This window comes from Petaurus breviceps, unplaced genomic scaffold (genome assembly GCF_028583685.1).
Source record: "Petaurus breviceps papuanus isolate PSGF00001 unplaced genomic scaffold, PetGlider_PUasm1.0 90977, whole genome shotgun sequence".
Classification (NCBI taxonomy): domain Eukaryota; kingdom Metazoa; phylum Chordata; class Mammalia; order Diprotodontia; family Petauridae; genus Petaurus; species Petaurus breviceps.
Window position 1 is genome coordinate 41382297 of NW_027187391.1, and position 14990 is coordinate 41397286.

At 36.5% G+C, this 14990-nt stretch overlaps 1 protein-coding gene across 2 annotated transcripts in view; it reads right to left on the reverse strand.

Annotated features, from left to right (window-relative positions):
* The window catches only part of RPF2 (ribosome production factor 2 homolog), a 48113-nt gene extending 34475 nt beyond the window's left edge, over nucleotides 1–13638 (reverse strand). Inside the window, exons 1-7 of one of the 2 annotated variants that reach the window (XM_069077040.1) lie at nucleotides 13482–13604; nucleotides 12585–12693; nucleotides 11024–11156; nucleotides 10590–10627; nucleotides 9022–9061; nucleotides 6723–6804; nucleotides 6106–6182 (exon numbers count right to left, since the gene is read on the reverse strand). In XM_069077040.1, the coding sequence (XP_068933141.1) occupies nucleotides 6106–6182; nucleotides 6723–6804; nucleotides 9022–9061; nucleotides 10590–10627; nucleotides 11024–11080 (294 nt within the window). In that variant the 5' untranslated portion in view covers nucleotides 11081–11156; nucleotides 12585–12693; nucleotides 13482–13604. Of the gene's footprint in view, nucleotides 1–6105; nucleotides 6183–6722; nucleotides 6805–9021; nucleotides 9062–10589; nucleotides 10628–11023; nucleotides 11157–12584; nucleotides 12694–13481 lie in introns of both variants that reach the window. The other variant, XM_069077041.1, reaches the window with a different exon arrangement.
* Nucleotides 13639–14990: the final 1352 nt, after the last annotated feature.

A 14990-nucleotide genomic window follows, 5' to 3' on the forward strand; every position in this document is an offset into this window, starting at 1 on the left:
AAATCACAAGTTAATAAAGCATCTGAAAAAAAAAAAAAAGAATGTTTAAGGTTCAAGTCCTAACCCTGACACAAATTGAACACTCAGTCTTTCTGTGCCCAATTCCTCACAAGCCTTGAAAAAAGTGCTTTATAAGCTTTAAAGTAGTATACTTGGAAGGCTGAAGTAATAATAATCTAGTCAATTATTATTTTATTATTACATAGAACTTCAGGTGAAAGGAATTATTATTTAAATGAAGTAGCCCCTGCTAAGCAAGAAGTACGACTGCTAATCTAAATTATTTTGAGGACAAATTGAAATTATGTAATTATAGCAATTATATGATCCATTTGGGTTATGTTCAAGTGAGAGAAAACAAGTAACAGTTAAATGACTAAAAATTAACTGGAGCAGTAAAGTAGAAATATTTACAAGCTGCAGACCTCTTCTAAGGATTCAAACAACTAGAGCTAAGCTGACTTGGCAGGAAGGGCCTCTCCTAACCCAGAAAATAATGAGTGGAGAAGTCCCACTTCATTAACTTCTTGTTTGGATTTGTAAGCATTAGGTCATAGTCTAATCAAAAGGCTTCATTCACAACTTGAATTACCCTGATAAGGAAAGGCAGGTTCCCAATATCCATCAGAGAAGTCAAGAATACTTATTAAAACTGAACAGTTTTCAAAACTTTTATTTGGTAATGTCTGGGGGTTTTGTGATGTTTTTCAAATACATTCTGCTGCTTGGGAGCTGGTAGGTCAGTATAAGCCACTAATCACATTCAGGATCTGAAAGAGAAACCATGAAGTGCTATTCCTGGCCTTATGAATTATCACAACTAAACTAAGCAGGGAGTAAATCTCTCTCCTATCCATCCCCTGGTTTCTATTGCCCTGACCACAACACTAGTCCAGGCCTCCCTTCTCACTTGCCTGGACTGGTACCACTCTCTGCCCATTCTGACCCATCCTTCACCTTGATGCCATATTTATTTTAGTTATCACAGACTTAGAGGTAGAAGGGACTTTAGAGGTTTGGGAGCCCAATCTGAGAATCACATAACTCTAACACCAAATCTTTCTAAATCCAAGTCCAGCTTTCTCCACACTTCTTCTTCCTGATACATAGATCTGGTCATGCTACAATCTTGATCAAAACCCTTCAATAGCTCTCTACTCAGTAACTCCTTAATCTGACATTCATGCCCCTTGATAATACAGAAAGTACCAACAACAATAACAACAGTAGATTAATATTTATACAGCACTTAAATACGTGCCAGACAGTGCTAAGCACTTCATAATTTTTGTTTCCATTTGATCCTCACAACACTCTAAGAGGTAGGGGCTATTATTATCCCCATTTTACAGTTTAGAAAATTAAGGCAGCCAGATGTTAAGTGACTTGCCCAGGGTCACATGGCTAGTAAGCCTCTGAGGCTGCATTTGAACTCAGATATTCCTGACTCCAGGCCTAGTGCTCTATCCACTGGGCCACCAAGCTGCCATGGTACACATAACTCCCCTCCTCATAATAAAGTTCAACTCAAATAACATTTCTTCCATAAACTCTTCACTGCAGCCTCATCCCTGAAAGGAGAAAGGAATGGTTTTTCTCCTTTAGACTTCAAAAACTGCTTCCTTTGCACTTCATCCATGTACCTTTTTTTTAATATAGATCTGTAATTTTTTCCAATGTGGAGAGCTACTGCCTATAACTTCTAGAATTACCTAAGGGCACTGAGAATGTAAGTGATGTGTCCAGGGTCATAGAGCCAAAATGTGTCTGGGGAAGAACTTAAGCCCAAATTTTCCTGCCTTTCATAATACTAGCATTTAAACAGCACTAGTCACTAAAGGCTTTACATGTTATCTTCTTGATCCCCTACAGTCTGTTCTCTCCATCTCTATCCTCTCCAGTGAGCCTCACACTGTCACTGTTTGATTTTGTACTGCAGTTTTATTTTTAATGGGATATCCCTTTCTACTAGACTATCAACTTAGTAAGAGCAGGTGTGTCCTACTGAAACTTTGTATCACACCCCTTAGCACCTCATTTAGTCCTCTGTACACAGTACAGACTTAATAAATATTCAACTTAATTTGCTGAATCATTAGCAAAAATAAGCAAGAAGGTCTCTACTGGGTGCTGGCAGAAGGCCCTGTGAACTTAAGAGTCCAGATTAACTTTCAAACCATGAATGCTTTACAAAACTTCAATCCCTAACATATTTTGAGAAACATCAAATTTTATTAAGCATATCTTATACTACATTTAAATAAATTTATATATGATTAAACAAGAGAACATTATGAAATGCAAAATGGATGATTTTGATTACATTAAATTGAAAAGGTTTTGCATAAACAATGCCAATGCAACTAAGATTGGAAGGAAAGAAGAAAGCTGGGAAACAATTTTTACAGTCAGTGTCTCTGATAAAGGCCCCATTTCTAAGATATATAGAGAACTGAGTCAAATTTATAAGAATACAAGTCATTCCCCAACTGACATATGGTCAAAGATACGAACAGATTATTTTCAGAGGAATACATTAAAGCTATCTATAGTCATATGAAAAAATGCTCTAAATAAGTACTGATTAGAGAAATGCAAATCAAAACAATTCTTAGGTACCACATCACACCTATCAGATTGACTTGCATGACAAAACAGGACAATTATAAATGCTAGAGGAGATGTGGGGAAATTAGAACACTAATGCATTGTTTGCAGAGTTGTAAACTGACCCAATCATTCTGGAGAACAATCTAGAATTATGTCCAAAGGGCTATAAAATTGTGTATACCCTTTGACCCAGCAATACCACTGCTAGGCCTATATCCAAAAGAGATCGTAAAAATGCGAAAAGGACCCACATGTACAAAAATACTTCTAGCAGCTCTTTTTGTAGTAGCCAAGAACTGGAAATTGAAGGGATGTCCATCAATTGGGGATGGCTGAACAAGCTGTGTTATGCGAATGTAATGGAATAGTATTGTGCCATAAGAAATGATGAGCATGAAAAATTCAGAAAAACCTGGACTTACATGAACTGATGCAGTGAAATGAACAAAACCAGAACACTGTACACAGTAACAGCCACACTGTGTGATGACTGACCTTGACAGACTTAGTCCTTCTCAGCAATGCAAGGATCTAAGAATTCCAAAAGATTAATGATGGAAAATGCTATCCACATACAGAAAAATAACTTTGGAGTCTGAATGCAGATGGAAGCATACTATTTGCTGTCCTTTTCTTTTGTTGTTTTGTTTCTTCTTTCTCATGGTTCCTTCCATTAGTTCTAACTCTTCTTTACATCATGACTAATGTGAAAATATGTTTAATATGAATGTATAAGTAGAGCCTATACCAGATTGCAGACTGGGGAGGGAGGGATGGGAGAGAAAATTCAAAACTCAAAATCTTATGGAAGTGAATGTTAAAAAATAAAAATAAATAAATTTTAAAAATATTTTTTAAAAATTCATTTGTGAGAGAAGTGATAAATAATGACATGGTGTTGGTGTTGGTATTCAGTAGTTTTCAGCTGTGTTTGACTCTTTGTGACCTCATCTGAGTTGTTCTTGGCAAAGATACTGGAATGATTTACTATTTCCTCCTCCAGCTCATTTTACAGATAAAGAACTGAGGCAAACAGATTAAATGACTTATCCAGGATCACAAAGCTATTAGGTGTCTGAGGTCAGATTTGAACTCATGAACATGAATGAGTCTTCCTGATTCCAAGCCCAGTGCTTTATGCACTGCAATACCTAGTTGCTCCAAATACAGATATAGCAGTACTTATCTTCTTCGGAACTACTCCTTCAGAACAAGCAAATTATTCTTTCCCGTTTGTAAAATGCTTCCCCTCTCCTCAATCCATTACTGTTTGAAAATGGCATTTCTTAGTGCTCTAGGAAATATAACAGGTGAAATCTAAAATAACTAAGGAAATAAAGGTTTGAGCTTCCACGCATATATCAATTTATTAAGCAATGTGTGCCAGGTGCTTAACAACTCAGGACCAGGCTTCCTCAGATTGTCCCTGGACCTGAATACAGGGGGAAACAGATTTTTGTGCACTGAAAACAAACAACAGTAGATAAATCAGGATAGAAGATTAGCAAATCTGATTTCTAATCTGAGGAAAGATTAATGGCTTTCTGAGTTGGAAGGGGAAAAATAAATGCATGCTTTAAAAAAAAAACACACATGCCCTGAAATCAGAAAGAGTGAGGTCCCACTCTCCCTAAGTATCTGAATTCAATCAAAGGAACAAAGAAACAATAATTGACTGACCAGTACAGGGTCAATTTTCAGATAAGACACATGGGTTGCTTGAGATGCCTAACTATGAGAAAACTTCTTGCATCAATCTTCAGATCTGACTTGGTTTCCAGTCAGCATAACTGAGGTCCTTAGTTAAGGGTCTCTAAACAACAGATAGAAGTGGTCCAGCCTCCCAGTCACACAGGGCTAGGTTCAAACAATGCAATAGTTTTTTCACAAGTCAGAAACCGGATTAGACCCATAACTGAACAGAAAGGGAACTGACCTCAATCCAGAACTGTGTCACAAGATGGATTCAGTTTGGTTCACACAATTCTCACAATTCTCTAAGATTCTTTGTTTTGCTTTTTGGAGGGCAATTGGGGTTAAGTGACTTGCCCAAAGTCACACAGCTAGTTTTTTTGTGTTAAGTGTGTGAGGCTGGATTTGAACTCAGGTCCTCCTGACTCCAGGGCCGGTGCTCTATTCACTGCACCACCTAGCCACCCCATATTTCTCCAAGATTCTAAGCTGTAGAGAGGTAATACCTAGAGTTGGTAAGAGGAAGCTTCCTCATCTTAGGATTTCCCTCTATCAATGAAATCATAGATCTGATTCTAATCTCTATTCCTTGAAAATGGCATATCCTGGATATGTGCTTTATGTAGATGAATCAATCAATCCTATGATTAGTCTTGTCTACCTCTATTCCCTTCCTTTGGCAGGTAACAGCATCCATGTTAAGGAAGTATTTAAGTATTTAAAGAATTTAAGTAGTAGTAAAGTATTTAAGTATAAATTCTATTTAAGAAAGCCAAATTATATACTCAACAGAGGAGGTAAAGGGTTAAGTAAGAGAGAGACAAAAGTTTGATGTTCCTTTAGGCAAATTTTTTGAATATATAATTTCATTTATCAACACACTATTTCACTTATCCATATAACATCCTTATTATATAGGAAAGCATACACAGTATGCTTTTTAAAAAACCTAAGATGGAGCTAAGGTAAAAAGCTACCCAAGGTCACCAAGAGAAATAAAATGTAATTTTCAGGATTCTCCACCAGATGAGAGCTGTATATCTTCAAGATAATGAAACAAGGGGCGGCCAGGTAGCACAGCGAGTAAGAGCACCGGCTCCAGTGTCAGGATGACCTGGAGATCGAATCCCAGGCTCAGACACTCAGCACCACACCCAGAAATAACTGCGTGTAACCTTGAGCAAGTTACTTAACCCCAATTGCTTAGGGGCGGCCAGGTGGCTCAGCGAGTAAGAGCACCAGCTCCAGTGTTGGGATGACCTGGAAATCGAATCCTGGCCTCAGACACTCAGCACCACACCCAGAAATAACTGGCCGTGTAACCTTGAGCAAGTTACTTAACCCCGATTGCTTAAAAAAAAAAAAAAGATAATGAAACAAACAAAATTTCTTCCTGCCTTAATTTCCCCATTTATGAAAACCTACACAAAAACAGAGACATCTTTGTGGAATGAAAGCTATTCTCCAAAAGATAAGCAATCAAAGGGTACAATGGTTTTGAAAACTGACAAAATATGATCAATAATTATATGAAAAATCTTCCAAAGCAATAAAATACAAATCAAAAAACTCTTGAGGTCTCACCTCAGATTTTGAAATCTCTAAGATTAAGTCTTTCAACTCTTAATATACTATGATTCTATGATTATGTAGATAAACCCATCTCTTCTGCCTTATAGTACGTTAACAGAAAATAACTTTCTAGTAGATTTAGTTTACAAAACTGTAATGTAACTATTCACCAGAAGATGTCACTAGCGCATAGCAACAATGTTATAAAAGGAATTTTTAAAACCATCTTACCTTAATATCTTTAAGTGAGACAAACTTCTCAATACCTAGTTCAATCATATCCAGGATGTGATAATTATACATACGACCTAAAAAGGCAACACACAAAATTTCTACTTAAACACTCATTTCCATACACAATCTTTTGATACCAACCAGTATATGCAAGTTCAAGATATCCAATGACACCAAACTTTTCTCCCACCTTCATTCCTGAAGGACACACTCTCTCTTACTTAATCCTTTACCTCCTCTTTTTAGTATATGTTACGTTATGTGGACAAATTTGCTAAATAACAAGTTAGAAGGATTTTAAAAAGAAATTATATTACTGACTTAGATTTTGGTGTCTTCATTTTTGAAAACCATTTTATCATATATCATATCACTCTTTTGAAACTATATATACCTGAAAATCATATATACCTACCATACTAGGCAATTTAAGGGAAATATGCCTGTCTTACAGACAAAAACTGGAAGCTAAGGAATGATATGATTATATTCAATGGCATACAAAATTATCTTTCTATTATGCTATCTATTCCTAAATCCAGAACTTCCGAACACAACCTGAAAGACAGGGCTTCAGTCAGTGGTGATCATTCTTACATTCAGATGAATCTTACCTACTATGAGATTATTTGGTCGCTTCTTATTATGAGACCCAAACATGAATAAGGAGCAATCTGACTTCTTTGAAAAAAATTCCTATGAAGCCAAAGAAAGGAAAATTTTTAAATTGATACATAAAATCACTGCAACTAGAATAAAAGAGAAGCTATAGATTGTGGGGAAAGTCTGCATTAAGAATCTCTAATTAAAGCTTGATAGCTAAAATGAACAGGCAACTAAGACATATACATAATAAAACCACAAACTAGATAAGTAGTCAAAATATATAAACAGTTTTCAAAAGACAAAACATGAGCTATCAGCAACCATATGAAAAAATGTTCCTAATCACTAATAAGAGAGATACAATAAACTTTAAGTTTAACCTCATATCCAAATTGGCAAAGACTGAAACAGTCAATGTTTGAGAGGTTGTGGGCAGACAGGGACATGCTGTTACTGGAACTTTAAGATGGTTCAGGAAAACAATACAGAATTTGTTGAAGAAACTTTAAGCTGTTCAAAACCTATGACCCAGGCATCTCATTACTGTGTATATACACCAAAAAGATTAATTACAAAAAGGAAGATAGTATATAAAACAAAATATTTATAGTAGCACTTTTTCTTTTTAATTGAAGCACAATAGCACTGGAACTAAAGCAGATGCCCATCAACTGGAGAACACCTAAAGATAATGACATGTGAATGCTATAGAAGCCCCAAGAACAGATGCAGATTAAAAAGTTGAATCAGAACAATGTACAAAATGATATTAAATATAAATGAAGAGGAAGACTAAGAGGCAAGAGAATTCAGATCAAATGTATTGACCAGTGATGTTTCCAGAACACTGATCTTGAAACACACTTTCTTCTTGGTAGAGAGGTAGCAGACTTTGGGTATGGAATATTACATACTATGAATCATCACCACTTATCTAAGAGTCTGGTTTAACTTTAAAAAATAATGAGGGTACTAGGTGTTCTAACAACACAGTGAATCAATAAAACATCTCAAAATAAAACCAAAGAAAACGCTATTAAAAGCAGAAATTGATGTTTTTTGTTTTGACATCATAGTCTTTTTGAAGTATACCCCTCCCTTCATTACATCTAACAGTAATGCAATATTCCCCATACACCTATCCCCTAGTTTCTATAGGGCCAAGAAATTGTTATAATCACAGCATTCAGCTGTAGAACATCACTTTTAGATAATACATGCACAAATACACATACATGAACATACATAAGGCCTTTCTGCTTCAGACCCTCTCATCTCACTTTTCACTTCAAAATTTCATGTTCCAGGTCCTCCTTGTCCCACCCAACCCCCAAATCCCTTTCTGCTTCATTTTCAATCATGCTTGAGGGGGACATACTATCCTCCTCATGGCAGCAAAGTTCACCTTGGCTCCCTTATCAAGAGCCATTTGCACCTGGACACTAAGCTCTCCCACTGTACCTGCTTTGGAGTGAGTTTCTTCCTGTTGGTTTATGGTTAATTTCCTTTTCTAAATGTGACGTCAATAACAACCATAAGTACTATATAAAGCACTTCCCAAAAAAGGATTAATATGGGAGCTAAAAATATTTCTCATGAACCCCAACCTTTCAGTGCCTCATGGTGATGTGGATATCAATGTGGACTTTAAAGGTTAACCCAGGAGAGCACAAGGTCTGGCACTTCCTATTAAGATGGAAAGGGTTTCTTCCACTATGGACTTTGTGAAACACCTCATCTGTCATCTGAATACCAGGCTTGTGGTGTCTGGTGAGACTTATCACAATGTTGACTGCATGGTAATGGATTTTTCAGCTACAGAAACTACCAAGAACTACCTACTAAGTCACATAAGAATGGCAACGTGCATCAGTGGAGGGAGTGTCAAGCACAGAGGTATCAAAAACGTGGCCCATGAAGCCCACAACACTCCCCAGTGTTGTCTGAACCAAATCAAAATGTAACTGGGAAACACTTAACAAAAGAAATAAAACTACCATAGAAAACAATGTTAATATGTGGTTTATTAAGTCAATATGCTTCCCAAAGGGATCTTTATGTATAGTTTGGTGGTCCCCATTTCTGAGTCACACCACTAGTTTAGGGTGATGAGCTCAGAAATCATTTTAAGTAAATGAAGGAAATGGCTTTTCTCCAAAACAATTACAATCTGTTCTATACATGCCACATGTTTCATATGCAGCATGATTTAGAATTCTCCTAACCACAAATGATGGTGTACTAAGCTCAGCTATCCCAACAACTGTATCAGACCCTAATGCATTAGAGAAGCTGTTTTATATTTACCAGTGATGTCTGATCCTCAAAAGGTCTAGTGATGTTTTTTCTAAGGATATGAAAATAATAAAAAATAACAATGTTATTATATTTTATGTACTTTACTTTTCAACAATGACAATCAAAATTTATAATAATGAAATACAGTATATTAAATATATTCTCAATAATATATTATTAGGGAAAAAGGTTAAGATTATTTGTGAGACTTACTATGTATTACCAGACTCCCCTCCTAAAAGATATTACTAATTTGTAATTCTTCTAGCAGTATATACTGTACATGTTTCTTGACAACACTGCCAGGATTGAGTTTTGTCCTTCCTTTTTAATTATTCTTTCCCAGTTTAATGGATATAAACTGATACTTCAAGTTACTTAATCAGTAAGTTTAAACATTTGCTCAAGAGAGAGCTTATAATATGTGTATCCTCTTTCTCATTTGTCTGCCTTTACATTTTCACCATTAATCTAATGCAGGATTGCACAACATAAGACCCATATACCATCTGCAGCCCACCAAAGCATTTCAGGGAGCCCACAAAAAAATGTAGAGGATGTAAAACAGGCCTGTACAATATACCACCTGCAGGCCATATGTTGTGCAAGCCTGATCTAATGATTTCTGGGTCATTCCTCTGAATATACATTTTAGTTTTTAAGTTTTTAACTATTAAGTTTATGGCATCTATCTTCCAAGATAATTTTTTAACCTAATACTGTTTGTTATGCAGAACTTAAATGTTGTGTAAAGTCATGCACTATATCTCATAATTAATTCTAATAGTTTAAAATGATTATCAACTATCAGGAGCTAAAAAACTGTACATCATTCCCTTTCTTCTTTTTATAGTTTGCTTTCTTACGCTTAATTATAAAAGCTCTAATAGTATTTGTAAGTAATTGCACTTGTAGCATCATCTTATCTTATGGAAAGACAGGTTGAATTATTATTCCTTTCTCCCCCTGTGCCATCACTGTACTTAGAGGATATGGAAACTGTTTGTTCCAAACAATTCACCACAATACAACAAATATGTACTAAGTGACAGCCATCCCCTCTTGTTGTTTCTCCCCTATCGTGCTTAACACTAACCCACTCATGTCCCAATCCAATCTGGCCTATCACCTTCCCTCTCTTCCATTGTACTCTTGAGGATTTTCATTCTATAGTGAACAAACTCCTCTTCATGGAGGACCTCACTTACAATCCTTCCTATCTATTAATCCTCAGTGAGACCTAGTTCCTTTCTGCAAAATACAGGATTAAAATGGCAGGGGGAAGTATGAGAAAGGGAAAAAAATTAATGAGGGTACAAGGAAAAATTGAAAATGGAGCTACAAGGATAAATATGTAGATCATGTAGAGAGAAACTTTAAAAAAAAAACCTCACAAGAAGCTTATTTGGCCTATTCAAGACCCATTAATCCTATTTAAAATGCTTTTTATTTGGTCTGTCTCAAATAAACTAGTGTTTTTTATCCTTAAACTGATACTTTCTCCATAAGGCTACAGCACAATATATCAGATGCCAAACTGTATACTTGATTTTAAAAAACATTAAAACATTACTCACTTTTTATATAAAACACTGTAAGGTTTCTTCAAAGCATACTGCAAAAGAGAATTTAGAGTCACAAAAATATCAAAATTATCTGAAATCTCAGCAAAAATTAATCATAGTATTTATTTTTCAAGATTATTCCCATCCTTAGAGCACTAAGACCCAACAAACAATGCTTCAATATTTCTTTCACCTATCACTTTTATGTAATAATTTTTCAAATAGCATCCTTCTTCACATCATTTTGAATTTCCCCTCACTCAAGGTTTCAATATTCTTCAATAGTCCACCAAGCATAAATATGCCCTTTAACTTCTTGAAGAGTAAAGTCTTACTCTAATGAGATATTTTAAATTAAATAGTCATTTAAAACTTTCTCAATTACTTTCAGTAAGTACTTTCAGTAATTATAGAAATAAAGTTTTAGGTTTTAAAAATGCACTCACCATATCTCTGAGTACTTGAGTAATTGTTGCATTTGCATTTCCTCCTTTAATAAGCATGGCATTTTTAACATTTTCATTGAGTTTAGGCTCTCTCTTCTCAAGGAATCTCTTCGCCCTTTTTGTTTTAGGCTTTCTGTAAAAAGAAATTTGACAGTTTAGAAATCACACTTGAATATAAGCACCATTTTTCATTTAGGTCAAAAATAATAATTTAAATAATTGCATACTCTTTCAAAAATTACACAAAAGTTAAAATATATGCTTCCATGAAGATATTTATCAATCATGAATTACATTCATGTGAAAAAAAAATGTTTTTAAGGGAGATCAATTCTTATAAAATTGTGAAGGAGGCAAATTCTCCACTAAAATCCTACAATGATGATATATTATGGAATGGATATGCCCAGAAGCCATCAAAGTCTATGAGGCAGAGAGGTCAGGATGCAGTACATTTAAGATATGGGAGACAGAATAGGGCAAAGATATAGAAATAGAAGATTAAGTGCAATATATGAAAATGAAAAACAGTGAGAAAACCACTTTGGCTGGTTCTTATGAATATGGGAAGGGGAATAAAGTATAATGAAGCTGGGAAGATAAGTTGGGGCCAGGTCCTCTCACTACAAATACAGTGCTTATTCCACTTTTTTTTAATAGATTTTGGAAAGCACTGTCAAACTTTCTGAGGCTATTCTTGTGGACAAGATGGAAAAGTGTGGGCTATGCATGGGTACATTTAGGTAGATGCAGAACTAGGTTGAATGGCCAGACCCAGAATAGTAATTAATGATTTAACTCAACAAACATCTGCTAATTGCCAAAATGGACTATGTGAAAGGCATTATCCTAAATACCAGGCACACAAAGACAAAAATGATAATCTTTGCCCTCGAGAATATCCTGGGGGTGAAGGGAGGGCAATACACAGAACATGGATGTGGAAAAACAAATATAAAATAATTTCAAGAGGGAGAACTTAAACAACGAAGGGGATTTTATAGTACCATTTCATAACTTGCATAAATTAATCCAATCAAACCAAAACCAGAACATCCCCCCAGTAAATTTTTCCTTGCAGTTAGACAAACTGCCCAAGACTCAGCTCTTGATCTGTTAGTCATATTCGCCCATAGTTTCAACTAGCATCTCTAAACAGATAATTCCTAAATCTATTTATCTTCAGCCTTAGTTATCTGAATTCCAGGCTTCCATTTTCAACTAGTAGCTAAATCTCTCTTTCACTTAAGATTTTCCCCCAACATTCTTCAAACTAAACCCATTCAAAACCAAATCTATCTTTATAAAACTGAACTGTCTTAACTTTTCTATTTTTACCATGACAACAATTATAAAGGCTTGTAATGCTGGAATCCCCTCTGATTCTGCTCTCAATCATTCTGCATATCCAATAAGTTGCCACTTTTGATCAATTTTACTACTCTACTCTGTTTCCCCTAAATCCCTATTTCACTCTGACCACTGTGCTTCAGGATCTTTTCACCTAGAAGGGAATTAGGAGTTAGACTTATGATTTCGCTAGTATAGCAAAAAATGATACCAATGTACTTTCTCTGCAATTCAGTCTGAGAACCAGGCCACAGCACTGAGATTTACTTGCTCAGGATCACAAAGCAAGTGTTAGAGACAGGACTTTAACCTAGGTCTTCCTGGTCGGTAGGGAGAGGGTGAGAAGAGGAGAGAGAAAGAGAGAGAATGAGGATCTGAAAATAACACTTTCAGCAATAATTTTAAATAATAATTTAGTTAATTAAATCAATAATTTGATCATTCATAGAATGATTAAAAAAAGATCTTAACATCTGCACTACCTACTTGGATAGGTTTAATTTTAATGAAAGGCTAAGTATAGACAGCTATTCTATGAAAGGAGGCAGAGAAGGGAACATTCTATGGTCTACATTCTCTATCTGACATGGTGACAGGGTAACAAAAAAGCAAAAGACCTCATTCACTTATTTATGCTTTCATTCACTCATCCAACAAGAACTGAAGCGCCTAGGACACAACAGGCACCCGGGGCTAGGGCCTTGGGATACAAACACAAAGACAGTCCTGTCAAATACCACGAGTTCTTGACTCCAGCTAAGGATCTCACACTCCTCAGAACGGGGGCTCAGGCTGGGGAGGCCTGGGCTGTTTTTCTTCAAGGCAGTTACATGGAGGGAAGGGAGAAAAGGGGAGAAGGAACATGGGATGGAAGGAAGGAGACGGGTAAGAAGAAATCAACCTCCACCGCGGCATCCCTACGCCATTTCTCTAACGGTTGGCATCGGCCAGAGCCCCCCAGGTCTGAGGCACCGCGTCGTCCGCGGGCTCCCCTAGGCTGGCCACAGCCGGACTCCCTCAGGGTAGAGAAAGGAAAAGGAAGCGGACAGGCATAGAGGGCCTAACGATAGGGTTAAAGATAAAGATTTCCCCACCACGTCCCACTTACATTACGCGGTCCAACTCGGCCATAGCCTCAGCAAACAGGACGCAAAGATCCACGTGCGCCGTGCGGATAGGAGTCAAACTACCATAGTTCTTCCTACCTCGGACTTCTACAGGCGGAACCGGAAAATGGTTGGTGACCTCACATCCGCCCACTCCGTACCTTGGCCGTACCGTCCAATAAGGATCCGCGGGAGAATGAGGAAAATAGATATGTGCTGGCGGCCATTTTTAATGAGGAGTGAATGTCTGCCCGTGGTTGCTATGGGTACCAGTGGCCTTCCCTGCAACTGCGCAGTAGGAAACCGTGCTCCTCAAAGTCACTTTGGGTTTAAATGCCTGCTTCTGTGTGAGCTCAAGAAAGGTCACCATGTTTTATGTCAGGTTTGTTTTAACATAGGCTGTCCTGTAGGGGACGGGAATAAGTATTTATTGGCACATAATACTCACCCGGAAGTAAGAGCTTTTTAAAAATATTAACTGATTTGAACTTCACAACAACCCTGAGAGGCAAGTGCTATTACCCTCATTTTGTATATACGATAGCACCTACTATGTGCTAGGCCTCTGGGAGCCCCCTCCAGCTCTCCTTGAGTCCTTGAGGTACAGGCTCTGGGAATCTCCCTTGGACTCTTGATTAAACTGATGAGGCATTTACCTCATCAGGTAGAGTAATAATTGACTTCTAAAAAGATTATCTAATTTTATTATTTAAAAATATTTTTATTTTCTTAAATATTTAAGCGTAATATTTTTTCTTTTAAATTTCATTTATTCTGAATTGATCTTCACAATAACCCTGATGGGCAGGTGCTATTATTACTCTCATTTTGTTTTGTACCTTTTATGTGGTAGGTACTGTACTAAGGGCTTTTTTAAAAAATCTGATCTGATCTTTTTGATATATTTTTATTTATTTCATTAAATATTTCTCAATTACATTTAAAAATTTTTTAATATTCATTTTTTAACAATTTAATTTGATCTTTACAACAACCCTAGGAGATAGATGCTATTATTATCTCCATTTTTTATAACACCCACTTTGTGGTAGGCACTGTACTAAGAGATTTTTAAAAATATTTTCTGTTTTGATCTTCACAACAGTCCTGAGAGGTAGGTGCTATTATTATTTCCATTAGGCAGTTGAGGAAACTGAGGCAGACAGAGGTTAAGTGACTTGCCCAGGGATAGGCAGCTAGTAAGTGTCTGAGGCAGGATTTGAACTCAAGTCTTCTTGACTCCAGGTCCAGCATTATTCACTGCCCCACCAGCTGCCTTCTGTAGACATCTGAAATTCACCTTGTCCAAAACTGAACTTATTTATCCATCCCCCCCGCCAAGTCTTTTCTCTTCCAAAATTCCATGTTACTCTCAAGTAACCTTTTCAGTTCCTCAGGGTCTAGTCCAGAAATCACCCTAGATCTCTTAATGATCTCTTTCTCTGTCTCTTTCTCAATCTTTATACACACACACACACACACACACACACACACACACACACACACACACA